The sequence below is a fragment of the Colletotrichum navitas genome (assembly GCF_030913465.1).
Source record: "Colletotrichum navitas strain CBS 125086 chromosome Unknown LY79scaffold_12, whole genome shotgun sequence".
Classification (NCBI taxonomy): Eukaryota; Fungi; Ascomycota; class Sordariomycetes; order Glomerellales; family Glomerellaceae; genus Colletotrichum; species Colletotrichum navitas.
In genome coordinates, this window is record NW_026850558.1 from 559,853 (window position 1) to 584,331 (window position 24,479).

The 24,479-nt window shown below is 56.2% G+C and overlaps 9 protein-coding genes across 9 annotated transcripts; 4 read left to right on the forward strand and 5 right to left on the reverse strand.

Annotated features, from left to right (window-relative positions):
* Positions 1–867: 867 nt before the first annotated feature.
* Positions 868–1,699, forward strand: LY79DRAFT_64655 (uncharacterized protein). Its single transcript, XM_060562465.1, has one exon. It carries the CDS (start codon positions 1,114–1,116, stop codon positions 1,663–1,665), a length of 552 nt encoding a protein of 183 aa, XP_060417310.1. The 5' UTR covers positions 868–1,113; the 3' UTR covers positions 1,666–1,699.
* Positions 1,700–2,236: 537 nt separating this feature from the next.
* Positions 2,237–4,135, forward strand: LY79DRAFT_64732 (translocation protein Sec62-domain-containing protein). Its single transcript, XM_060562488.1, has 3 exons — positions 2,237–2,979; positions 3,036–3,598; positions 3,659–4,135. Exons 1-3 carry the CDS (start codon positions 2,553–2,555, stop codon positions 3,857–3,859), a joined length of 1,191 nt encoding a protein of 396 aa, XP_060417311.1. The 5' UTR covers positions 2,237–2,552; the 3' UTR covers positions 3,860–4,135.
* Positions 4,136–4,198: 63 nt separating this feature from the next.
* Positions 4,199–5,341, reverse strand: LY79DRAFT_588107 (ribonuclease T2 family protein; the record flags this gene model as incomplete). The annotated part of the gene is made up of 4 exons (XM_060560870.1): positions 4,199–4,709; positions 4,766–5,040; positions 5,099–5,181; positions 5,239–5,341. The coding sequence occupies 4 exons, from the start codon at positions 5,339–5,341 to the stop codon at positions 4,199–4,201; spliced, it is 972 nt and encodes a 323-aa protein (XP_060417312.1).
* Positions 5,342–6,658: 1,317 nt separating this feature from the next.
* On the forward strand, positions 6,659–8,087 carry LY79DRAFT_667437 (uncharacterized protein; the record flags this gene model as incomplete). Its single annotated transcript, XM_060563374.1, has 3 exons — positions 6,659–6,756; positions 6,803–7,707; positions 7,774–8,087. The coding sequence occupies 3 exons, from the start codon at positions 6,659–6,661 to the stop codon at positions 8,085–8,087; spliced, it is 1,317 nt and encodes a 438-aa protein (XP_060417313.1).
* Positions 8,088–9,915: 1,828 nt separating this feature from the next.
* Positions 9,916–10,286, reverse strand: LY79DRAFT_544786 (uncharacterized protein). Its single transcript, XM_060557136.1, has one exon. The coding sequence runs from the start codon at positions 10,183–10,185 to the stop codon at positions 9,922–9,924; it is 264 nt and encodes an 87-aa protein (XP_060417314.1). The 5' UTR covers positions 10,186–10,286; the 3' UTR covers positions 9,916–9,921.
* Positions 10,287–11,568: 1,282 nt separating this feature from the next.
* LY79DRAFT_667438 (uncharacterized protein) lies at positions 11,569–12,448 on the forward strand (the record flags this gene model as incomplete). Its single annotated transcript, XM_060563375.1, has 2 exons — positions 11,569–11,854; positions 11,916–12,448. The coding sequence occupies 2 exons, from the start codon at positions 11,569–11,571 to the stop codon at positions 12,446–12,448; spliced, it is 819 nt and encodes a 272-aa protein (XP_060417315.1).
* Positions 12,449–13,739: 1,291 nt separating this feature from the next.
* Positions 13,740–15,099, reverse strand: LY79DRAFT_588110 (alpha-1,3-mannosyltransferase CMT1; the record flags this gene model as incomplete). Its single annotated transcript, XM_060560871.1, has 2 exons — positions 13,740–14,938; positions 14,997–15,099. The coding sequence occupies 2 exons, from the start codon at positions 15,097–15,099 to the stop codon at positions 13,740–13,742; spliced, it is 1,302 nt and encodes a 433-aa protein (XP_060417316.1).
* A 2,639-nt stretch (positions 15,100–17,738) lies between these two features.
* LY79DRAFT_544792 (P-loop containing nucleoside triphosphate hydrolase protein) lies at positions 17,739–19,843 on the reverse strand (the record flags this gene model as incomplete). The annotated part of the gene is given in 2 exon segments (XM_060557137.1): positions 17,739–18,311; positions 18,324–19,843. Coding segments are annotated over 2 exon segments (1,608 nt in total), but the record flags the coding sequence as incomplete, so codon positions are not given.
* Positions 19,844–21,303: 1,460 nt separating this feature from the next.
* LY79DRAFT_577443 (SET domain-containing protein 5) lies at positions 21,304–22,587 on the reverse strand (the record flags this gene model as incomplete). The annotated part of the gene is made up of 2 exons (XM_060559883.1): positions 21,304–22,199; positions 22,326–22,587. 2 exons carry the CDS (start codon positions 22,585–22,587, stop codon positions 21,304–21,306), a joined length of 1,158 nt encoding a protein of 385 aa, XP_060417318.1.
* Between the last annotated feature and the right edge of the window lie 1,892 nt (positions 22,588–24,479).

The following is a 24,479-nucleotide window of genomic DNA, read 5'->3' on the forward strand; positions in this document are numbered from 1 at the left end:
CTGAATGAGATAGGGCGAGGCCGTGGTAGAGGACGCGGCGGCGGAGTCCGGCCTACGTGTCTGAGGTTGGTATACTGAGGAAATTGAAAAGATTCAGAGTGAAGATGACGAAAGTTAGTGGGGGCCGAGATTTGTAGCCGTCGCTGTGATGGGCCTGAGCGAGATCGCTTTCTCACAGAGAACTGCTCCCGGAGCGATGCGAAACTTCTCCTCATCATTCCTTTCGACCTCTCCTGTAGCCGAGGACGAGGCCCGGGTGGCTTCTGCACCGGCCCAGCAAAAGGCGACGGCATAGGCGCAGGCTGTGTGTAGGTTATAGTAGGTGGCATTTTCTCGTAAATGTCAAGGTCGTCTAAGCGGGTAGGTCAGCAACTCATGGGTGATATATACTCCACGGACCCCAAAGACTCACTCTGACGCAGCTTCTTGTCCTGGTGGGCAGAAAACTGAGCACAGCAACTAGTGAAAGGCGAAAGCCATGTCGCATAGGCGCTTGCAAGCATCCCGCTCAGACCCGTCATGCCTGCTCTAGAAGATGCTTCATGCCGGACAATGCTGGAGGCGGGGGAGGGAGAAAGGGAAAAAAAAAAAAAAAAACCAGAACGAGGGACGACCAGCGATTTGACAAACCGGAAGAAGAGGAAATGCAGGAGGGCGACAAAGCTTAAAGATTGAGCGGCCTGATTTAATTATAATACAAGGTGGCGGATGGCGAAGCTCGAGGGGCAGTAAGAACATAGGCAACGTGATGTGAGAGGAACCCACTTGGGCGTGGACGGCTTCTTTTTACGATGCCCTGGCAGATGGGATCCCAATTCCCACTTTAGGCCAGAGATCTAGCTCAAGTGGTTTGCTTAATAGGTCCAGCTGAGAGCAAAGAGAATAATGGAGGGACAAGGGCATGCCAAATATCGGCGTGGTGTGCAGTCAAGTTGCATACGGGTCGTTCTGATAGGCCGGGGATGCAAACGGGGCCAGACACGGCCGGCCAACCGGCGCTTAGGAAGCTGGGGTGTTGTCGGATTCGGATGGCTGGCGCTACACCCAAATCCTGCACCAGATTGCAGGAGGTCCACCAGTCGTGTAAGATGAAAACGATGGCACAGCGAGTCGATGTCTCACCTCTGCCTTGCTCTGGTTACTCGAAGCGGGCTTGACCAGCAGCAGCTCGCCACAAGTGCCCTCCTTACGGGGAGGGCCGCGTGCCAGGTCGTGAGTCGTCATGGTGTGGTGTCCGTCACCGCCCCTTGTCATCTTTCAGGCCCACGAACTCTGTCGGAAAATCTTGACAAGCAGGGCTACAGCCTAAACGATATCTCGAAACTCAGAATGCGTGTTTCCAAGCAGTGCAGCAAAAACAGACGGAACAGCCAATCCCTAGGCCGTTGCCGTTTGCCTGCCCAAACGGAATCCCGCATTCCCGCATTCCCGGCCGGTGACATGTCCAAACGTGAGCGGACGGGAGACAGTGAGAAGAAGCTATTGGCATATGCATGCAAGGCACCGCAGGTGGCATGGAAGGAGACGCGGGAAGCCTACCTGCGGGTTGGGATGCGTTGTGCCGTCACATTGCCCGTCGTAGCCCCGCCAGTCTCCTATCGCAGGACAGTATCGCCGTTGAAGGGTGGTCGTACGGCGATGGCGAAGCCGATGGACCAGAAATGACAGACGGCGCCGAGTGGATGGGCTCAAGAGAGGGTGGTGGTGTGCACTCACTCCTCAGCTCTGCGTTTCAGTCGGCTCCCTCTTCTTTTCCCTCGGTGCTAATCAAAGCCCCTCGGACAATCAGCGTCACTTGACGTCGGCTATGAAGGTTGCCACCGTGGTGGTTGCAACCGTTCAGCGGATGGAAAGGAGACGTCTCCGGCGTTGGTGATGACTCGAGCCGAACAAAATTAGTTTCCGACAGTTGTAACTTGATTTGTGGCGCAATTCTCGTCATCATCTAGTGTGGACGAAACTGGTGGACAAGAGCTTTCGGCAGAGTTCTTGTGCGACTCTAGCGCAACCAGAATGTCTCGGGCAACACAGCCCGCTACAGTGCGAACTAGGTACAGAGTACGGAGTAGATAGGATGCATACCGTAAGCTTACGCTTATGTAAGGACCGAGACGACACCGCTTACCTCATCGTGCTGGATCATGTGCGACAGCAGGTGACAGTTAAGTAGGTACCTAGGTACATCGAGCTAAAGTGTGATCTGAGCGTCCCCTGTCATCTTATCGATAAAGGTAACGGATGCCGGAGAAAGAGACTGCCGAATATGACAAGGTCCAGTTAAGCCGGAGCACCTGTACCCACCCCTGCATGGGTTTTTTTGGAACAGAAGTGAACACCTGGCTTGCTTGCTGGTCACTTTTGTTCAAAGACCCAGAGCCCACGACCACTGCAACTCCGGCGACCAACCTCACAACCATCCAACAAACCCGGATCTCTCTTTTCGGGCCACTGTTGTCCTCGTCGGATTCCTCCACTCCGCCCGCGGCATCTTGACAAAGGCAACCCGATTCCTCCTCACATAGTTTTATTTTTTACACTCGCCCGCATTCAAGATGTCGATGCCAATGTCTGGCCCCATGCAGATGGGCCCCAACGGGCAGCCCATGCCCTCGCCTGAGCAGATCGCAGCCATGCGCAGACAAATAGAGGCAGACGCTGCAAAGGCCGGGATGACTGTCCCCGACTTCCTCAACCATCTCCGACAGCAAGCTATGCAGCAACAACAGCAACAGGCGCGACAGGCGCAGCAACAGCAGGGCGGCGAGGGCGGCGGCGGAGAGGGCGACCATGAGCATGGCCCTGGCCACCAGCACCCTCACCCTGACCAACAACCACATCAACAGGCGCAGGGCCAGCCTCAGCCCATCCATCCTGGTCCCCCCAACCCCGTTGCGCTGGCAGTCGCCAGCTTCCTGCGCAGCCAGGACCTGAAGCCGCGTACTTGTATCCTCAATGGGGAGCGCAAGGACATGTTCAAGGGTGAGTACTGGGCAATCCCTCTGCGCGTGTTGAGTTATATCATGTTGACGACCAAGTCATAGTGAAGCGAGCACTGCGCGCTCTTCAGTCCCCCGCCTACGAAAAGGCGCGTAAGAAGAACCCCGCTCTTCCCGAGATCACCGACCGTGCCTCTCTCGAGAATACCTTCAAGCTGCTCCCCATGTCGATGCTTGCTCTGCGCGTAGCCAAGATCGACCCGCACGAAGGCCACAACCACGGTCCGAAGAAGACGAAACGCATCAAAGGCCTTTGGACCGTCCGCATTGAACCTCAGCAAGAGGCCAAGGAGGAAATGTACTATGCATGGTTCTGGGAGGGCAGCCAGGTCAAGCGCAAGCTCTACTCGATTCTCGCCCTCGTCCTCATCTTCATTGTCGTTTGCTACCCTCTCTGGCCGCTGAAGCTCCGTCTTGGTGTTTACTACCTCAGTTGGGGATTCCTCGGCCTGCTCGGTCTATTCTTCCTCATGGCCATCTTCCGTGTTATTCTCTTCTGCGTCACCTACTTTGTTGTATCACCCGGCCTCTGGTTGTTCCCCAATCTTTGGGAGGACGTGTCCTTCGTCGACAGCTTCAAACCCGTATGGGCATGGCATGATGTAAGTTGGGCCAACATACCTGGAAACCGCACAATGGATATGCCGCTGACGAATCAACAGACTGCTCCTAAGAAGGGCAAGAAGAAGAAGTCCGCGTCTGGAGCCGCAAACGCTAGTGGCACTTTCGCTGCTTCTACCGGTCAACCTCTTCCGGCTTCTGCGACTACGACCGCGACCGAGACTCAGATTGCATCGCAGCCGTCGCAGCGCCCCGGCTATATCGCGCCAGCCGTGGAGGAGCTTGGTGATGACGAGGAGTAAATTTGTTGTCGAGGTGTAGATTCGCATCACACAGGCGTTGGGGGCTTTGTCGGTTGAAAGGTTGTTCGGGTAAAAATATCCAGCTTTTAGCATGCTGCTGCCGTCTGGGCTCGGGGGAGAGGGGTAAAGTGCCCATCTTGGTACATAGTCTTGGTCAAGTTGGCTCTTCTTAGAGCGCTCAATGGAACAAAAACAAGTTATGGCACCTCTTCTCCCGATGGAGATGACTTATACAGATGTGACCCGGATAACAGCCACAACTACAATGGTAGACGAATCCAGCTGCTCAGGCGCAGGACATATTACTCATATCACTTCACTATACTAGTGGTGTATTTTCTACTGCACCGATCCCTCGGCGCGCTCGTAGTACCAGACAGCGCCCTCCGTTGTCGCGCAGTTGGACACGCGGCCCCCGTTGATGTCGGCGGACACAGGGACGCTTTCACCGCGCTGGGGCTTTCCGTAGACATAGAAATAGTACCAGGCTTCGCTGAGCTGGGTGTATCCATTATCGAGAGAGCCCTTGCCGGCCTCGGTGGTGTTGTACCGGGGGCCGGAACACCCAATGTACGGGAGCGCGCCGTGGCCCTCCTTGAGAGCACCCTGGAGGTCGGCGAGAGAGTAGGCGGTCGCGTTGGAGGGCTTGATGGCTTTGTCGGAAAGCCACTTCCAGGTGGGAGTCTCCTGGTAGTAGTGGACGGCGGTCTCGAGGAAGTCCACAATCTCCTCGTGCTCCTGGTATTTGGGGCCATAGCACTCGACATCGAAGGTGCTGAAGCAGGTGGCGTGCTTGGAGAACTCGTGGGCCCAGAGTACCCAGTTGGGGGTGTACTGGGCGATCCAGAACCTGGAAACTTTCGCATTAGGCTTGGAAACCAGAGTGCTAGGAAAGCGGACCCTTACTTGTTCATGTACTCCAACAGGTCGAACCTCTCGAACGGCTTGACAAATGCGTCGAAAGACGAGCCGTTCCACGCCGGTATCGGGGTGCCGTCCGGCGTCCCAGTTGTGGTGTTGGGGGAGGGGATTGGATCATACTGGCGGCTCAGGTCGCAGTACTGAGTGTAGGAGCCGTTGCAGAAGTCGGGCCACAAGCCGTGAATGCCCCAAGCATCCTGGGGAAGCTTCTGGCCCTCGGACTCGAGACCGGTGTGCGTGTTCCAGAACTGGGTTGCGAGCTACGAAGACGAGCTGTTATTTTCAGGTTCGTTCACATAAACTGGCAAGACAACATACAAGAAGCCCGCCGAATGTCTCCACACAGCAGGTGTCCACCTTGTCAGGGTTCGCTTCAGAGGAGCAGGACAGAACAGGCTCAACTATGGAAGGGAACGTCAGTCAAGTCCACAATGCCCAGTCGACCACCGAGTTCGTACCGAGAGTGCAAGTGTGGTTGGCGGTGCTCAATCCCGGGTAAAGACCGGCAGCAGCGGTGCGTAAGAGGCCGGCGGCCGCGAGGAGAGCAGCCGTCCGAGACATGCTGGACTGGCGCGCCTTGAAAATATTCACGTGAACGGAGAGATCAGAGGTGAAGGCGACGACATGGCGGCACTCATTTTAATTTGCGCAGCGTCGCGACGCTTTATATGAACTCGGCCCTCCATATAGCAAGCTGCCCTCATCCAAGTCCCCACACGGGAAACGGTGTAAACATGCTTGGCCTGAAGAGGAAGCTGGCACGTCGGCTACAAGTGGTTGGACAGGGCATTGTGGGGCTGATATACCGCCTGCTCAAGATACGGGACGTGAGAGGTCAATTTGTCGCGGGGCGATAGTCGATAGTCGGCCGTCATAGTTCGCAGATTCCGAAAGGCGGGAGGTCCAGAGGAGCGGGTGCAGTAGCGCGATGGGACTCGCAGGTATCGGCTAGGGATGGGACGGTCTGCGGTGAACTATTTGGGAAGTATTGCCGTTGTGTTCGGCGAGCTCCGAAGATCAGACTTTTTGGTGACGAAGACAAACAAGAGTTCTAGAAGCCTATGAAGGGTGGGGGCGCTCTCAGGAACCAAGATCCCAAGTTCCCCTGGCCAAGAGGGCAAGCATTAGTGGCTGTGCAGGCCAACAGCAGCTGTGGCGGAGGCTTCTTCTCTCCGGAACACGTGAATAATGGCGGGCCTGAGGAAGCCTCTGCACAGGCCACATCAGTCACCAGCGCCACAGCAGGTGCAATCGTTTCATAATACCTTCCTGCTTCATTCTCAAGCTTGAGCGTGTTGGGCAAGAGTGTCCCAGGGAGTATTTTTTTCAACCACGCACTTTGCCTTCATTCATCAGCGTCCACCGAGGCCACCATCTCATTCTTCTCCGTTCAACCTTGTCGTTGGTATTGTATTGTGCTCAATCATCTCCCCGAAATCTCGGCAATTGTAAGACGATTCTTGGGCCCTCTATCCGGGTGCGAGGAACTCATTCATCTAGCCCTCACCTCACCAGTCAGCCGCCAGGCTCTGTCCCCTACAGTAAGCTGCCTTTCACTTCTCCGTTACCCTTTTATGCATTCTTAGTACATTACCATGCTTTCGTTATGGGAGGTTAGCAATTGACATCAGACGATGGCCATAACGTGGCTCATGCCGTGAGCGATTCACTCACATGGATTCAAGACCGCTTTGCCGATGATTCATCGTAACCAGCAGCGGCCCTGACTTATAGCATAAGCAATCGCTGTTTACTCAAGTCTCTTCCGTTTACTCGTATAGGCGCTTTTTCAGTTGTCATCCAATTGCCAACCATTGCTATTCCTTGCAGGTCAACTAACACCACCCAATAGAGATACCCACAGCCAATCAGCCCGACATGTCGGACGAGCTGCCGGTCCCCGCCGTCAACGGCGATACCGTGCCCGCTCATAAGACCAAAGACGAGCCTCAAAGCGACGCCCCTTTCTCATGGCTGTAAGTTGACTACTTCTTCCCCCCCTTCGAGTCTAACGATTACCAGACAACCCCACCCAACCTTCCTCATTGTGCTCGTCGGTCCCGAGGAGAAACCGTTTGGCATCCACAAAGATTTTCTGTGCGCCAGGTCAACATATTACCGGGAATTTTTCACGAAGCAGGGAAATGCCACCTCGGACACTGTTGAGCACGTGGTGAAGCTCCCTCACACCACACCCGAGGTGTTTGGCTTGATGCAGCTTTTTCTATTCACGGGACAGGTTTCGGAGGAAGTTGACACCTTCCCGTCCTACGAGGCACTTATTGGAGTTTGGAAACTGGGACACGAACTTGGCATCGACGGCCTCTGCGACAAGACCCTTGAGGCAATGAAGGAGTGCAGACGGCTTACTCGGCAGATTCCCGCCACCCCTCTCCTCGTTCAAGTATGGAAGGACACCCCGGAAGGCTCAACCATTCGCAAACTCCTCCTCTCGTGGGCAGCTGAGTACATGCGGTCGTCCGATGCTAGAGCCGAGTTCGCCAAGTCGCTTCCTCAGGAGGTCCTAAGCGAGCTGGTCGTGGCCATGAGCTCCCTTGAGAATCAGCCTTCCCCGCCGGCAGCTCCCGCCGACACAGCCTCCGCCGAGCCCACCCCCCGCAAAAGCGTGCACTACCTGGAAGAGGATAGCGATGATGAGCGAGAGCACCTCTCCAAGAAGAACCGGCGCGCTTCCGCGCCGTTACCGTCCTCACAGAACAGCAGCTCCAAGTCGCTTTCCCGCGCCCCAGCCCCACCAGTACGCAAAGCTGCGGCTGCGGCTGCGGCTGCGGCTGCGGCGGCACCGCGTCCGAAGCCTGTGGTCCAGAAGCGCCGCAGCATCGCCTCGGTGCCTAGCGGTGAAATCAGCACTGAAAGGAAAGTTGAGTTCTGCGCCGATCTCCTCGACAGGATGCTCTCGGGACCTGGTATGTGCTCTCAACCCCATCGGGCGACCGATAATGCAATGCTTATCAAGGTGCTGACCATCACAGGCTTCTGGACCAGACTAGTGGGCCCTTTCAAGGAGCCCGTCGACCCCGTTGAGGATGGCGTTCCCGACTACTTCGACAAGGTTAAGAAGCCCATGGACCTCAACACTGTCAAGGCAAAGATGGCGCGTCATGAGTACCAGACGGAGGATCAGTTTGCCGCGGATGTACGCCAAATCTTCGACAACTGCTACACGTACTGGTCCAAGGGTGACCCCATGTGGGCCGCTTGCGAGAAGTTCCAGAAAACGTTTGAGGAGAAGTATGCGCAAATGCACAAGAACATCTCCAAGATGATGCGCGAGCCGGTCGATTGAAGCATGGTTTTCGACATTCGGCAGCCGGTGGCAGATGGAGCAGAGAATATGGGTTGAGAGCTCTGGGTGTATATCATTCTATGGAGGGACAAACTGGCAACTTTATTGCAATTTCTTTGGGCGGATTGTTAATATTAATAGGAGCGAGATGAGAGCAATGTTATATAGTGCTAGGAGCGTTCGAGTGCGGAGAGCGAGGCGGGGGAAAAGTTGCTTTGGTAGAGGAGAATACCCAGACTGGCCACGGAGCATCGCACGTGCCTTACTTTTACCATATGTATTCAACCAGAAAGAAGTCCAGCAAGGACGGAATGCCAGAATTCTCATCATACTTTCATTTTAAACTTGCCGGGGTTGATGGCATACCCGATATATGCCAAGTGCTGTGTGGTTTGCGACTGCCACCGCCTCGGGCGCCACTAAGTGAATCTTGGGCGACGGTCAAATACGGCACTGGGCACCAACCTGAGCCATGTTATCGCGGCGTCAGGTCTCTCTCTCTCATTTTTTTTTCTTTCTTTTTTCTTTTTCTTTTAATGGCGTCGGCGCCCTAAAGTTCTTGCTCTCGGCCGTCTACCGCTCCCCCCGCCTCTCCGAGACCCGTCGAGGTCAAGCAGTCTTTCCAGGCCGTCGGCTCCGTCGTCGCCCCGCTCCTCGCCGTCCGCGTCTTCTCCCACGCGGAGCCTAACGACTTGTCCAAGGTGCAGTGAACGTACCTCGGCATCGCGGCATCGCGGCATTTGTCTTCCTGTTCGGTAAGCCCCCCCCTGCCCTGCTCTCCTCCGCCTGATAACACGAGCCAGCATCGCAGTTCATCTCCTACGCCATCGAGTCCGTCGGACTGTCGCACCCCCAAGCCAGTGACCGACCGGTACGCCATCGGCCGTTTACGTGTTTGCGCAGAGCTACCGGAAGATGGCAGTCGAGAATCTTGGTCGAGGGAGAGTTGTTGAGGGCATGAACAGTCTCAGATAGGTGCCTCAGCTCCGCGCCTACTACTTTGCAAGTCGAGATAACCATCAAGGGAGAGGGCTCTCGATTTGACAAGGTTTGAAACAACCTCAGCCTCACCTGCCTCAGTTACCAATTCCGCACTGTTTCTCAGATGGACGAGTCTTGTGCGACTGCGCGTCTACCGGGCAGGTTGTATCTACAGAACGTCCTGGAACGCCGTGAACCGTCGTCCGAGGTCCTCGAGAGTCTCGCCATCGCGCTGGTACCATACTCACAGAAACAATGCGACCCGAGGATTCAGGCGGATGACACGGTGAGCGGGCGGGCTCGCTCCGGGTGGCCTTACCGGGGCGCTAACGGGGCGCTAATAAGGCGCGAAGAGAAAGGGAGTGATTGGAATGAGCTGCAACGACTGGTGATGCCCGGCAACTGGTCTCTGGGAACATATCGACAGAACGGAACACGATGAGACATTCAACGGGGCGCGCTAGAGCGGCAGCGGCATTAAGTCAGCTGCTGGCTGTAGCGGACTCAAGCGGCGACTGGCGATCCCTTGGACATGCTTATTCGTGCGGGGAATGTCATTTGGGCTCGTCGGAGATTGAATGTGACGATATGGTCATTGTATAGCGCTTCCCTCATAAAAGCGGCAACGAGGAGGGAGGCTCTTTTGGTTTGCCAAGGGTAGGATCCGGAAGCGAACATTATGTACTCTGTACAATTTCTTTCCATAGGTATTCGCTCGGTGCATTGCACCATCGGGAGCGCCGGGGGGGGTGGAAGAGGTGGGAGAGATGGAAGAGACGCTGCCATTTCATTCGCCCTCTTCGCCGCAACGCTGAGATAAGTAGGTAGGTAGGTACCTACGGATACACTACGTTTAAACACTGAGCCCGGGGAAGGGAAGGAAGAAGAAGAATAAGAAGGGGAAGAAAGAGGCTCGGATAAATGGGCGAATCAGCGTTTGGAAGCCACCTGAAACGGCGTTCGATGGTTCGTCAGATGGCCAAGCCGGTGGGGCGACTGCAGAGGATCCTACTCTTGTTCCAGCGATTGGCGGCGGATGATGCACATCTGGGGCTTTTGACGCTGCAAGGTACCCGATGATAGCGCTAATCCATATCGGGAATAGCGACACCCGCATGAAAAGCACCGGTCCAGTCAAAAGCCCGGTCCTCTACTCTCTTTTGGGTTCTGCTTGCTATGCGCCGAGCACGGCCCATATCTCCTGAGATTTGAGCGAGGAAATGCTGAGATTGGTAGAGGGTCGGGCTTGGGCTCATTTCCCAGGAATCAAATGGTCTCACGCTTTGGACATAGTATGATCGTCGACTCTGTTGTATAGGTAGATACTTACTCTGTACTACGACGGGTACATGTTCCCCGGGCCAACAGGGCTCCCTACCTCTCTCTCTCTCTCTCTCTTGTATCCCGGTGACGGTCAACTGTCATCTTGTGGGCTCCGTCTCTCCACTATGTCCAGGCAGGCCCCCCCTGAAAGTTCGCCAGGTCCCCGATGGCATCGTGGAAGCATTTGTTCTCTCTGTCTGTTTGGAAATGACGGTCAGCGAAGTCGGGCCACCGCTGCGGTACCACGAAAACTGCTGCTGCTGCTGCTGCTGCTGCTGTGTGGCTTGTTTGCATCGCACGAGAAAACAGATTCATGGGTTCGCATAATGGATCGACCCAGTTCATCACCCTGCTTTCTTCTTATCCTCAGCCACTTGAGACACTGCCAACGGGTCTCAGTGCCACCCTCTCTAAACAGTCCAAAACAGGAGGAGTTGCTTCAACTGGCCCAACCGTCCTCCCCCGGCCCTGGGAGCGGTCTGCCCGGGCGGCACAAGGACTGGAGAGAAGTTGGCCCGAAGCGTCGCCAGATCCCCAGGGTATCGCGGCTGGCCCTGTCGTACCAAGCGGCTCCAAGTGGTCGACGACGAGGCAAATGAAATTAAAAGGAGGATCCTGCCGAATCGGTGCTGAGCGCCCACCGCAAACCCATCGTGCCCATCCTCTAGACAGCCCGGGTCCTCCCTGCACCTTCTGCCCCGTCCCAGAGACCGGACCGTGCTACACTTCGCCTGTCAACACCCCCCCGACTCCTACAGTCTCCCCATGTCCTCCTCTGCCTTTTTCGCGACCTCTCTTCCCACTCTTTCTCCCCACTTCATCTCCTGTCTTTTTCGCTGTCCCTCGTTTGGCCTCTGCTGACTCCCTGCAACACCCCCCTTCGCATAGTCGCGCGCTTTTTAGGTCAGGCCCCTCCAACACAGTCTCTCTTTTTACCACCTCTTCGCCGTCGTCGTCCTAGTCGTAGTCGTTACGAAATCTGCACTCGAGTACTCGTACTTCTCTCGTTCGTCGATACTCTACGTCGTCACCGTCGTCGGTCCACGCTCATTCCATACACTTGCAATCGCTCACCAACACGCGACCATCCATTCGTTCGCCTTTCCAGCTCTCAACGCTCACCCGACTGACCGACCAACCCGTTCCGATCGCTATCCATCAACCCCCCGTTTTCGCAATGCAGATCCGCTCGCTCGCCTCTCTCGCCTACGTGGCCTTCGCCGCCCAGGCGTTTGCGCAACAGACCAAGGTTTTCAAGCGCAGCATCACCTTCGGAAGGGACTTGGGTTTCATGCGCCGCGCCGACGGTGGCTACCAGCCCGCTGACGAGCTCTGCAACAAGGGCGGCAACACTTGCGCCGAGGCCTGCGGTGGTGGCTACCAGCAGTGCAAGTCCACGGATCAGGCTGTCCACTGCTACAACCCGGCCGCCGGAGAGACTTGCTGCTCTACCACGTCCGGAAGTAAGTCGTCTTCGCGCGCATGGCATTGCCTCGTCGCGTAGTCGCTAACATGATTGTCCAGACTCGTGCCTGTCGTCTTTCTACTGCACCCACGACCCTAAGGCCGACACCATCTGCTGCCCCAACGGCATGAACCTCGGCGACTGCGCCGCCCAGCACGGTGTCGCCGGTGCTCTTACCTCGGACGTCCCCGTCCCCACCACCACCTCCGTTCCGTCCACCAGCCAGAGCAGCACCGTGCCCCCGACCACCAGCTCGGCGCCGCCCACCACCACCACCAGCTCGTCCGTTGTCGTCACCACCACCACCAGCACCTCCAGCAACACCAGCACCATCGTCTCCACATCCGAGGTCCCCACCAGCACAGAGGCCCCCACTAGCTTTTCCCCCAGCGCCGGTACCAGCACCGCCTTCTTGGCTCTTAACGCTACCACCCTTGCCACGGGGTCCGCCCGTACAAGCGCGAGAAGCACCCTGTTCCCCTCGGCGGCCGCCACAACCACGGCAGCCTCCGCTCAGAGTGCCGGAAACAGCAACGGGCCGGCCGGCATGGCCGTCATCCTTGGTGCTGCTTTTGTCGCTGCCCTGCTCTAATAGTTCGCGACTGACCCACCTGGAAGCGCTGGACGGGCCATTGGCACTAATCTCACACCCGCCACTGCCCGACCAGCGTGCCATGCGTCACGAGTGTAATGAAGCAAAGCAGCAAGCAGTATTGGACATGGAGGATTCCTGTGCTCTGTTGGGATGTTAATGTTGGCCGGCTTTTTATTTCATTTTGAGAAGCTTATGATTCCCCCGATCACCTGAACGTATGGAGCGGTTTGATGTCACTTATTTTTGTTGTACTTTTCTGCAGTGGTGTTCCTGAGCGAGAAACGAAGACGCACAAGGAGAGGCAAAGACAAAAGAAGGAAGGCTTGGTGACATTTTTGTTCGAAACAGCGTTATATCCCCGTTGTAAACAAAGTTTTTTTCATTTATATTTTTGTTGTTTACCTCTTTTACTGTATCTACGAACCCCCCCACCCCTTCTTGTTCGGGTCAAGGCTGAGGCCGTGTGACGTATCGTTCCCGGCTTCGAGCTCTCACCTTCGACCCCCCCAACGAGTAGCATAAACCCTAATATTCTCCCAACAATAACATCACGGCATTGCACGCGCTTCGCTTGCCGACATGATCGGTTGACTGATGTGATGTACTGGGTCTACGAAGGGCTGGGCTGTATGCTTATCTTCGGCCGGCTCGCAGTTATTCGCCTATGCCAAATGCCAAGTTCGAACAAGAAGAAGAAGAAAAAGAAGAAGAAAGAAAGAAAGAAGAAAAGGCCCGATTTCTCGGTGATGAAGTCGGGGGGCATCGGCGCCCACTCGGGGCAGGAGAAAGTCAACAAGGGGGGTACGACGGCGCGAAGGAAAAAAAAAAGGAAAAAAAAAACCAGTTGCGGGGCCGGGCGACGAACATGAGCGCCGAATGCGGGGCCGAGAGCGGACGACCCCCCGGATTAGAGGCTTGAGTGACGGGTTGCATTTTCTTCTTTTGTTCCCTCTCCCCCACGGGGAACGGGCGTCCCGTTTGTCTTTCGGCTTCCGTCGGTTTCTTTGTCATTTGCACTGTCCCCCTCCCCCTTCCGAGAGAAAGTGTACCGAGGGCGCCAGAGCAAATCACGGTTGGCAAATTTGGCACAGCGGAGCCTCAAAAAGGAGACGACATTGAAAAGATGGTGATTACGCGGGCCTGCTAGCCAGGTGGATGAATCGACACGCGACCGGGTATCATAGGTGATGCGCTCTACTCTAAAACAAGGTGCCTGCCTATTTTTATTTCACTTTTCCCTGGGGGCTTTTTTTCTTTTTCTTTTTTCTCTCTTCCTCCTATTTTTTGCCTACTTTTCCTCCCGCCTGAGCCCCTCATTCCAAGGCCGCCAGAACTGGTTTCTAAACGTCGGCATGCACTTGACCATCTCTGGCGGCTCGAGCTGCCAGTTGATGCTGGGCGGCGTCCCCGAGTTCTCAATCACCGTCCACGACGAGGCGAATCCCCTCTCTTCCTTGATCTGTCTGCCGTCCTTGACGTTGTACGCCAGGCTGACGCTTGGCACGACAGCGATCTTGCCGTAACCCAGATTCCACAGGTCTTTGCACAGAAGCGTCGGTTCGCCCGTGTGGCACTCGCCAGGGTACGACCTCCGGAAGTCTAGCTTCTTGCTCAGGAAGGGCTCGCCCGTCATCGCGACGCCCCCGTTCCAGCAGGCAAACACTTGCAGCGGCTTCCGGCTGAGGTAGCGGTCTTGGGAGTACGGGTGATTCCAGAACATGTTGGCGACGTCGCTCCACTGCTCTCCCTTGGGGGTCCGGTCGGGGATGGGTAGGAATGTATCGCCGTTGATGGTTCGGGAGATCCACGAGTCGTAGAACGAGGGCTCCCCGTTGTGCGGGGCGAAGCGGAGGAAGTGATAGTCCATCGCGCATGTCATGTCGGCCCCTTGGACCTGCTTCTGGTACGCCAGCTCGAGTACGTCCTCGGTGCAGGCGGCAACGTCGTTGAGGAAAACAATGGTGGCCTTGGGATCGTAGGCGCTGGCCTCTGCCATCATGGGCTCCAGAGCGAGGTTCCGGAGCTTGGCGAGTTTGCCGATGCGGTCACCGCTGTGGGAGTCGATGTTGCTAGTCTGCAGGTAGTACGCAATCCCCATCTTGTCCATGTGGGCTTTGAGACGGTAGAGGGTCTCGTAGGTGCCGTCGGTCGAGATTCCCTCGACAACGGAAAGGGCACAGTTCTCGGGCCCGATAACGTTCATGGCTTCCAGGACGGCGCCAATGAGCTGGGGCAGTAGATCTCTGACTTGTCGCAAGTCAAGCGCGAAGAAGTAGTGGCGCTTATCCATGTTCTCGGTTGGGCGCAGGACCCCATAGCGAGTGACATTGGGCGAAGGACAGTTGACGGTGGGGAAGCCGCCGTTCTTGGGGTCCAGGATGGCTTGCACGTACTGGCTTGCTTCGCCAGTCTTGTCGGGACGGCCTTCGTACAATGCTGGCTGGACCCAATTGGGTGCCGAGTCGTTCATCCAGCTGCCGCCATATTCTACGAGATAACTAAATCAGTACATGCCGATGCTTATGGCAAGTTGGGCTCGACTTACGTTCTGCGGTCCAGGGAATTACGAAGTACTGGACAAGGGGTTGGTGGAACAGCAGAAAGAAGCCGGTGATCAGGATGAAGACGATGATGGCGATGAAGGGCATGCGAAGCCGTCTCGGATTATGAAAGTTGGCGATCATGATGCATGTACCGGTCGCCCCGCAGAATTGTGTATATACCGAGCTGGTGTGGAGAGAGAAAACGAGAGGTTGAATGCAGCCGTGCCTCTTTCAATACCCCTTAACGCCAGAGATGTAGGGAGAACGGCCAAGCGGAGATGCAGGCCGACACACACAAAGACAGGCGTAAACCAACGAGGTTGATCCTTCAAGGTTTTCGATGGGATTGGGGATTGCTAGCTCTCGTGCGACGGATGAGAAGATGCCAAGGCGACCAGAATGAGAAGAAGCAACAAAGTTTGGTGTAAGAGGCGGGGGGATTACAAGCTCATATCTGCTCTTAACAGGGAGGAGCACTGGTGCCAAGCTAATGGTCAACCTAAACCTCGTGGCGGTTCGCGGGCCCTGATCTGTGTCTGAAATCGGGCGAAATGGTAGCAGAGAAGGAAGGGGTAGAGGTAAAAGAATAAAGAAAGTTAGGGCATGACCATCGAGCAAGAACGGGCGGGCGTGGCTATAGTTGGGTGTGGCGATGTCGTTGTCGAACGCAGGCAGGACAGGTGAGAACAGGTCACGGATGGCCGAGAACGGCGTTCGTAGATGGGAGAGATGGTCTTCCCGCTGACTTTCCGTATGGAATTGTTTGGGAGACGAGATGGAGCCCCGAGCGAGACGAGGCGCAGCGGTCCAAGAGTACCTCGGTAGCCTTGGGTATGTAGGTAGGCACATAGGGCAGGTAGGGCAAAAACAGAATGACGAGTTTGGGGAAGAACTCGGCAGGCAGAAGGGTGAAAAGAAAGTACATACTGTGCGGTGAGCACCTTCTTTCTTTCCTTCCTACCTACCCACCTACCCGCCTACATATGCAGCTAACTTTAGAAAGAACGGGGGAGAGGTAAACTCAACTCGCCCTGCGGGTTGGACGCGCCTGCTTTACACAAGTTGCACAGTTTAGTTAGGTAGTTCCCACTTGCTCGTCGTCAGTCAGCATGGTCCAATTCTGTCTCTGCTATGTGTCAAAAATCGGCCGAGTGCGCCTCAAGATGCACGCGTACTTTACCCAGCGCCAGGGTACCTACGTCAATGTATCCGTACAGACACTACCTACCTACCTACCTACCTACCTTTGTACAATGTATGCTGCCTATTTCCTGTGCAAGAAGGACAGAAAAGGGGAGGGAACGGGCCCGGTTCTGGCGCCAGCAGTTTGATAATGGCTCATCAGCGCCCACTAACATGACAGCCTCCCCTCACCTCACCCACTTGCGCTAGCACCACGAGCGCCTTCGACACGTCCCCGGCAATGCGGCAACCTGTGTGTTTACACTCCACCGTCTACGACCAACCATGTTGTCTGCCCAACGTCGCCGCCATCCTCCGTGCAACCTACCTAGGACTCGAGACGCGTGGGAGGTATGCGGTCTGGCCTGGTCTGGTCTGGTATGTCTGTGAGCGCGGGCGAGTACATACATACAATATACACTACACACACCATTCCCTGAGTTCCACGTCCTTCGTCGCGACATGTTTCAGTTTCTCAAAGTTCCATGATCCTTTTGCTTCCGGGCTCAGGCGGCGGCATTCCTTGAGAAACATCTAATTGATGGACTGTCCATACGAATAATACGCATTCGATCGGCACCACTTTTTCCTGCACGCATTCGCCAGAACTCTCAGGGGTCCCTCAGATCCCAGTGTAACCAGAAAGGGGACCGACGATGGTACTGGCACTTTGCAGCTGCCTTAGGTTAGGTGGTTTGGGCCTAGTAGCTGCCGCCACGCCCCGTACGCCAGCTGACTGACTGGTCGGTAGTGTCCAAGTTGCATGCCTACCTTAGGTAGATATGTATCTGTCTGTACGGATACACAAAAGGCACCGGCGAGACTTCTCAGACACGCTGCGCATATACATTCAACCCAGTCCAAGGTCCCGGCCCAGTCAAACACAAATGTTTCCGTCCGTCTGTGCCGACTTCGCATGGGTCAAACAAGCCCGGAGCCTCAGCGCACGCGAGATGAGAGTGGGCTAGGTACCTGCCAATGCACATTCCTTAAACCTTCCGCCCCCAGACATGAACTACTTAATCTACTAGTCCCGGCCCGTGCTCTGCTAGTACATGAGGGAACAGAAACACGCTCGCTCACTGCCTAGGTACCTAGGTACAGCGTCGACTTTCTCGTTCACTACCCAAGGTATTAATCCGAATGCGGTCTCTCACTCTGCAAATAGTGTAGATACTGTCTTCCTCTGTCATGGTGTGTGTGATCGCTGCCGGGCTGTCTGTCCCCACCTTCCCCTGTCCTGCTTCCGAGATCTTCGCTCAATGCGACCCAACCCATGTGCGGCATTGACTAGTGTACCGGTAGCCACAGACGCGACGACAACGACGACGGCCACGAGAATCTGTCTCTAAACCCCCCTTCCCCCCCCCCCCCCCCCCCCCCTTTTTATATATATATATATATGATGATATAGCTGCGATCCCCCCTTTGACCTGGCTGGCCGCGCGCTGCCCATCGCCCGACTTTGCTTGCTACGGCTTGGCTCATCACTCAACTATTTGGTTCTGTGAGGGGGGAGGGGGAGGGGGAGGGGGGGGGGGCACATGTCGAAGTGACATCTGACAACCTCCCGAGCAAGCCAATGAGAAACGTTTTGCCCGACCTGCGGTCCTCTCTGCTCTGCTCTGCTCTTGACAGCCTCGACCGTACGCTTTTTTTTATTGCTCGTCTCCCCTCCTCGTCAGGTGGGATACCCTTTCCAGCCCGCTCTGACGCTTTTTGTCGAAATCGTCGAGTCTTCGGCCCTTGGGCCTCTCAACGATCAATGCCACCGGTTCATGCGAAATGATGCAACAAAGGAAAGAGATGAACAGCTGGAGTCGACCGCCTGAATTCCGGCAACCCCCCCTTCCCCATACCCAGAAAGGCGACCATCCACTCGCTTGCTTGATCTTAATGTCTTTCCGCTGCCTCGAGTGAGAGATCGAGCACGAGACCGACGGTGGTTCAGCTCTGCGCCCTTTGTCGACCACAACCCGGCCGCGAGACACGCAACATAGTGGGCACACCTGGAAAACGAAACGGTCTCGTTCAATGTTTGTCGTCTCTAGGTCTTGAGCAGCTTAGCCACTCTTTTCGCAACGCTGTCCTCAAATTCAGTCACACCACCCTCTACGCGTGACAAGACCCCCGCCCTCAATTTGTACACAAGCCGTCGCCTAGACACCGCTTCCTTCTCGTCCTCTTCTTCGCTGTCGACTTCCTCGGCCGAGCCTTCGACAGCCCCGCGCATGAACCATCGGTCGTGGCTGACGAGGACCACCGCCCCTTCCCATTCTCTGAGGGATTCCCGCATAGCCGTGACGGTCTCGTAGTCGAGATGGGTCGTCACCTCATCGAGGATGAGGCAGTGCGGTCTCCGCCAGAGGAGCCGCGCGAGTTCGCATCGCACGAGCTGGCCGCCGGACAGCTTCCCGAGGGGTGTGTCGGATGCAACGCGGCCAGGCAGACCGAGACTGCCCAGGATGCCACGGAGCTGGCCTTCGTCCAACTCCCCGGCGACCTCTTCCGTGAGCAAAGACAAGGCCGTCACGGACAGGTCAGCCCGGCCTTTGTCTTGCAGAGCTTCGACGGCATTCTGTGAATAGTACCCAAGCCTCAGCCGAGGGTGCGTCGTCACTGTGCCGGATGTGGGCTTCGTCTCGTCGACAAGAAGCTTCACAAGGGTCGACTTGCCCGCTCCGTTCAGACCGAGGATACCAACGCGGTCGCCCATGTGGACGGAGAGGTTGATGTCCTGCAGCACAGCCGGCACCACCGGTTTTGCCCTGCTCCCGGCAACGGGGTAGCGAAACGTCGCCTTCTCTATCGATAAAAGAGGTCCAGGAAACCGGAGATCTGGTGGCTCCGGCAAGGTGAGGCTCACTGGTCGCTCATCCTGTGGGATATCGATCTCGTCTCTGGCTGTCAAGTGGAAGCCGGCGAGATCACGGTTCAGCTTGAACCGGCCGCCCTTGGAGCTGACCTGAAGACCCCAGCGGTCATCGAGCTTCTTCTGACGGGATTTGGCTTGTCGAAGCTTGTTCAGATCATCGTGCGCTTTGCCTGCCTTTATGTTGTTGACTATGCTCTGCTGTATATGGGCCTTCTGCTTGTCCTGGGAGTCCTTCATCTTGGTCAGCCACATCTTGCGCTCCGACTGCGACGCCTCGTAAGTTGGCAGATCGCCGTGGAAGTAGGTCAGCCCCTTGTCCTTTAGGATGAGAAGGTCTGTGCAAAGCGTGATGAAGTTTCTGTCGTGCGAGACGAGAATCAGCGTCGGGGCATCATCCACATCTTGGAGGGACTCTAGATGGCGCTGAAGCCAGATGATGCCCAGCAGGTCGAGGAAGTTGGTGGGTTCGTCGAGAATGAGAACGTCCGTCTCTTGAAGCAGCGATATGGACAGTGCGGTCCGCATCATCCAGCCACCAGAGAGGCTTGATACCGGCTTCGACATGTAGGCTTCGGTGAAGCCCAGGCCGGACAAAATACGCTTGGCTTTGGACTCGATCTCGGCCACCTTGGAAGGCTCAATCTGCAACTGGAGATCTGCCAACATGTCCAAGGCTTCTTGTGTCTCCGTATCGAGAGTCTCGGCCGAAATCTCATCCTGAGATTGCTCCATACTGGTTCTCGCATAAGCAAGCTCCACGTCAGGCCAATAAAGAGGGAGAGGGGGGGGGGGGCCTACATTCTTTGTGACTCGGCAACTGTCTTTTCAAAGGCCCTGAGGGCCTTCCTTGCCGCCAGACCTCTGTCTCCGCTACGTAGTCTCGCGTTCTTGTCCTCTCGGAAGAGGCGCTTCTGGTTTCTATCATGGCGAACTGCGCGGATGGCACGCACGGGGCCGTACGGGTCGGTGCTGTCGATGCCATCGGATAAAGCTGAGAACAGTCAGTCACTATCGCTCAGGCGTGCACGTGGGATCGCACCCCTGATCTCTTGCTCTATGTGCGACTTGGCAGTCGCCTGCTCAATCACATGCTGCAGAACATCGCGACCTTGGCCAGATTCAGCTATATCGGTTGGGTGCTGGCTGGGACGTAGGTCTGAGTTGACATCGGTTAGGTTGGTCTGCTGCAGAAGAGAAATTCGAGTTGTCTCGGGTATGCCCGGAATCAGCTTCTCGGCGATAGCCTTGAGAAGTGCTGGGCACGGGTCAACATGCAAACAAACAGGCACGACCGATGCTCTCTGTTCTTACTCGACTTTCCAGATCCATTTCTTCCGACGAGTGCATACCGCTGGCCGGCCTTTAGACGCAGCTTGGCGTCGACGAGGATCTCGGTGCCTTCGCTTCGGGCTTTGGCCTTGCCCTTTGAGCTGGACTTCCCAGCCGAGGCGACAGTGATGTTGAGGCCATCAATGTCCAACTACGTAAGAGCGGCTCAGCTGTCTGCGACGACAAGACGGTTTGGGCAAGGTAAAGTGGGCACGTGGGATACCTCGCGAGGGTCGGCGTTCTGGATGTTGAAGCGCGTCTGCTTGCTGGAACAAAGGATCGTGACCACAGATTCGGAAGCTATCGACGTCATTGCTGGATAGGTAGGATTGCAATCGTTGAAACAATGTAGGACGCTATAAGAGCACGTCGAAACTGAAATGGCAAGCAGCTATAATTAAGTTCTCAACTTCCTGTATCGACACAACAACGCCTTAGCCTTAGGCCTATGGTACTGCAAAGCCCGAGAGGATACCCCAGATATTAAATGGCCCTTGAGAAACTACCTAGGGCCTCTATCTCCTCGGGGATCAAGAGAGCTGGTTGGCGTTTAATTTGGTGGCGTTGCACCTCCTCGCTGTAGCACAGGTACGGATACAAGTAGGTACAATAGGTTGTGGTACGTACTTGTTTCCCTCTCTGCAGGACAGCCGAGACTGAACCCGTTCCCCACCCTGACTTATGCCGAGTGACTCACGCCGAATACTGGACGGTGCACTTCAAGACATACTGGCCGGGTACGGGAGTCTTCCCCGAGGCCACCCCGTCTCGTCGGCGTCGCAACGACCGGGATTGACTCAACGCTTCCCGGTCGCTGGCCCCCCCTCGACGTGTTCGCCCAGACGCCAAGCGAACGAACCGTGTCGGCTGAAAAATGGAGGCGGACGAGGCAAGACTGAATCTGTCTTTCACCCCCTTCCCTCTCACAACAATGGGAGCGACTCCAGGAACGCCCTTGTTTCCTTGGCGTAGCGTGACTGCGCGTCCGCGATCTCGTGCACCGCCAGCTCCTTCCTCGCCCACCGCCTCGCCGCGCCGAACTTGCCGGACCGCGACGCCGCGTACGCCGCGTACTTGTACGCCTTGACGAGGTAATCCGACAGCCCGACCTCCTCGACGAGCCTCACCAGCTTCTCGGCGTCCGGCTGCACGTCCCTGCCAAAGTCGGTCCTCCCGAGCTCCGCCTCGATCACGCCCATCAGCCGCCTCATCTCAACCCTCTGCTCGTCGTCATCCCGCGCCTCGCACGCCGCGCAGTCGCACGTGAACCCCCACTGCGCGAGCCGGGCCCGCCTCTCGTCTGTCGTCTGCGCCAGTGGCGCGTAGGTGACGGTAACCTCCTCGCCGGCGCGGATGTCCCGCGCCGCATAGACGATCCGCCTCGCCGGCCCTTCGTCGCCGCTGCCGCCGCCGCCGCCGCCGACAGTAGCCGCCCCGGCGTTGGGCCGGCACGAGTGGTTCACCTTGGCGACGCGCGGGAAGATGCCCACGGTGCCGCCGGGCATCGTGTACGCGTTGGTGCGGAAGACGAGCGCCTCCCGGCTCCACGCGGCATCGGCCTCCAGGTCGCGGTGCTCCGGGCACGAGAGGAACTCGGCGCGCGCCGTGGCGTTGAGCGCCGCGAAGGCCTCGTCGACGGCCACCGCAATGGCGGCGAAGGAGAAGCCCTGCCCGCTGACGAGGCTGCCGGGGTCGATGGTGAAGAGCGGGCTCTCGTCGAGGATGCGGGTGCCCGCTTGTATCGTTTGCAGGGCGAAGACGCCGAGGCCCTTGCCCAGCGAGGGCTGGACCTCCCAGAGGCCGTCGTCCGATCTTAGGCCTGTGATGAGGCTTGAGCTTAGATGGCCGCCGACGGCAGTGACAAATGTAGGTATGATTCATTTGGGGGGGGGGGGGGGGGGGGGGGAGGGTAGAGAGAGGAAGGGATGGTCGGAGGTGCTCGTACCAGTTCCGAGGCGTATGCGGGCCTCCTCGAGATCGCCAAGACCGTCCGGGATGCTCCCATCCGCGGGAGAGAAGCCATCCCCGAGGGCTTCGACGTAGGTTTTGTTGATCCCCTTGGCAAGCGGTCCCGATACGCAATTGCGCTCGCGAATCTGTGCCGCCTCGTCGATCTCGGTCAGCCCAATGTCGAGCACGCTCTCGCCGCCGTCGCAAGCGAGGGCGACGGCGAGGCATGTCCATGCGAGGACACCGGATGATCGCATGGCCAATGTGCTGCTCCCTCCTTCCTTCTTTTCTTTTTTCCTTTTTCAAATCGCGCGGGTGATCCTCTGGAGCTTCACCGTAGTTCAGACGAAGTTTTCGGGTTCTAGTCGTCCGGGCGGAGTCTGCAGCGTGTGTGGCGGACGCGAGCTTTTTCCCACGGGATGATGGTGTGTGGTGGCGTTTGGGAGACGAGACGAAAAATAAAGATATGGCCACGGGCTCCCCACGCCGCGTTGTGCATTTTGGCATACCTGGGCTGGCTGGTTGGTGCCCGTGGGGGAGGGGCGACGCAGAGCTCGAAACGGGTTTGCTGTCACAGGATCGTGTCACCGCGACCGTGGCGTTCCAGGGATCGTAGCGGCACGATGAAACACGCAGCTCCTTTCCACTCTCCCTGGGGCTTGCCACATTCCCCGGTTGCCCAGCGCTGCAATAGTTTACAAAAATGTAGCGGACTGCTGTGAACCACTCTGATGATGTTGGATATGGAATCGGTTTGCTTTATTCTTCCATCACCGTACGTGGGATAACAGAAACAGCGTTGTTGATCGAGGCCCCCACCCCCCTATACCGCGTAATTCTTCACTGTGAGGGGAGATCGCCCAAGTCTTGGACGGGGGTGTCGTGTTTCGGCACCTGCTGGGTTGCACCCCTCAATCGGGCCATCTGCCTGCACTGCACCGAAAGACTTGTTGGTACATCCGTATGTACTTGGCGTGGTAGCGTGCCGTATAATCAGCAACAGAAGCCTCACCCGGCGCCTATCGGCCCCGTAAATTCCGTACCGGGGCTGACCTGCTCCGCAACGAATACGGATCCGCATGCCGTCCATCCCAACGCGTGACGACCTGTCCCCAAGCCCTATAAGAGGCTCCTGTAGTTTATTCCCACTAACTAAAGTACTTTGTTCATCCCATTCACCTATCTTCACCCTTGCTTGCCATCCGTTTACCCCTTTAGAGCATCCTGCTGCTTTCGCCTCTACCAGACGTCAAGCTCGCGTCCATACATGGGCAGAGTGCTATAGTCAGTGTTTCAGAGAAACCGATGGGTTGCACCGAGATAATGTAAGCCCCAAGATATCGTCTCAGCATAGTGTTGTGGTAAGATACGTCTAAAAAGAAGTTGCTGGTAGGATTTAAACGTCAAAGATCTCACTTCTGGAGGATGGAGTTGCATTGGCTCTGCTTAATGGTGGTCTTTTTTTTTTTTTTTTTTTTTTTTTTTTTTCACTTTGGGCCTGAAATTTGTCTCAGGTACCTTGCGGCGCTAGATATTGGCATCCGGATCGATGAATTGGACATTGCATGGTCCGCCTCGACTTCCTAATGGACTGGGACTTGGTGTTTGCGGGCTTCCAAGCAACACTCATTTCAGATAGAGACTATTTGGGACAATACTGACAAGACTGGACTGCTGCCTCAGAGACCTTTTCACGACCGATATCAGGGACTGTGGTGTGATCAACAACAAGCCAATACTTGGTGATGGCCAATCAAGGATTAGACGTACTTGGCCATGGGTTAGAGTCAGAAGGAAGGGAAATGAACTAGGCTACCGTATTCAGCCATTTCTCGCCAGGACCCAAGATGCCGAATTGCTCACGCTACGGACCATAGAGAGTAGGTTACTAGAGAAGCCTATCACACCACACATTTGTCTTTCGCATCGCATTTCACCTGATGAACAAGTAGCCTAACGCGATGATATTGGGTAGCTTGTCTGAAAGCACCTATCGGAATAGGTCATCATTGCCGTATAGAGCTTCAACGCACAGTCGAAGGCTATATGCTTTTTTCTATACATATCCGTAGTCCTTAAACTGCCATAACTGATATTCATCGGAATGCTAGAAGAGCTCGGCGATGCAGTGAGCCCGAAAGTCTAGGGT

Coding starts and splice junctions, on each gene's coding strand:
- LY79DRAFT_64655 (XM_060562465.1), top strand. CDS start 1,114: ATGTCTCACCTCTGCCTTGCTCTGGTTACTCGAAGCGGGCTTGACCAG.
- LY79DRAFT_544786 (XM_060557136.1), bottom strand. CDS start 10,185: ATGCGGGTGTCGCTATTCCCGATATGGATTAGCGCTATCATCGGGTAC.
- LY79DRAFT_64732 (XM_060562488.1), top strand. CDS start 2,553: ATGTCGATGCCAATGTCTGGCCCCATGCAGATGGGCCCCAACGGGCAG. Junction 2,980..3,035: donor GCGCAAGGACATGTTCAAGG/GTGAGTACTGGG, acceptor TTGACGACCAAG/TCATAGTGAAGCGAGCACTG. Junction 3,599..3,658: donor CCGTATGGGCATGGCATGAT/GTAAGTTGGGCC, acceptor ACGAATCAACAG/ACTGCTCCTAAGAAGGGCAA.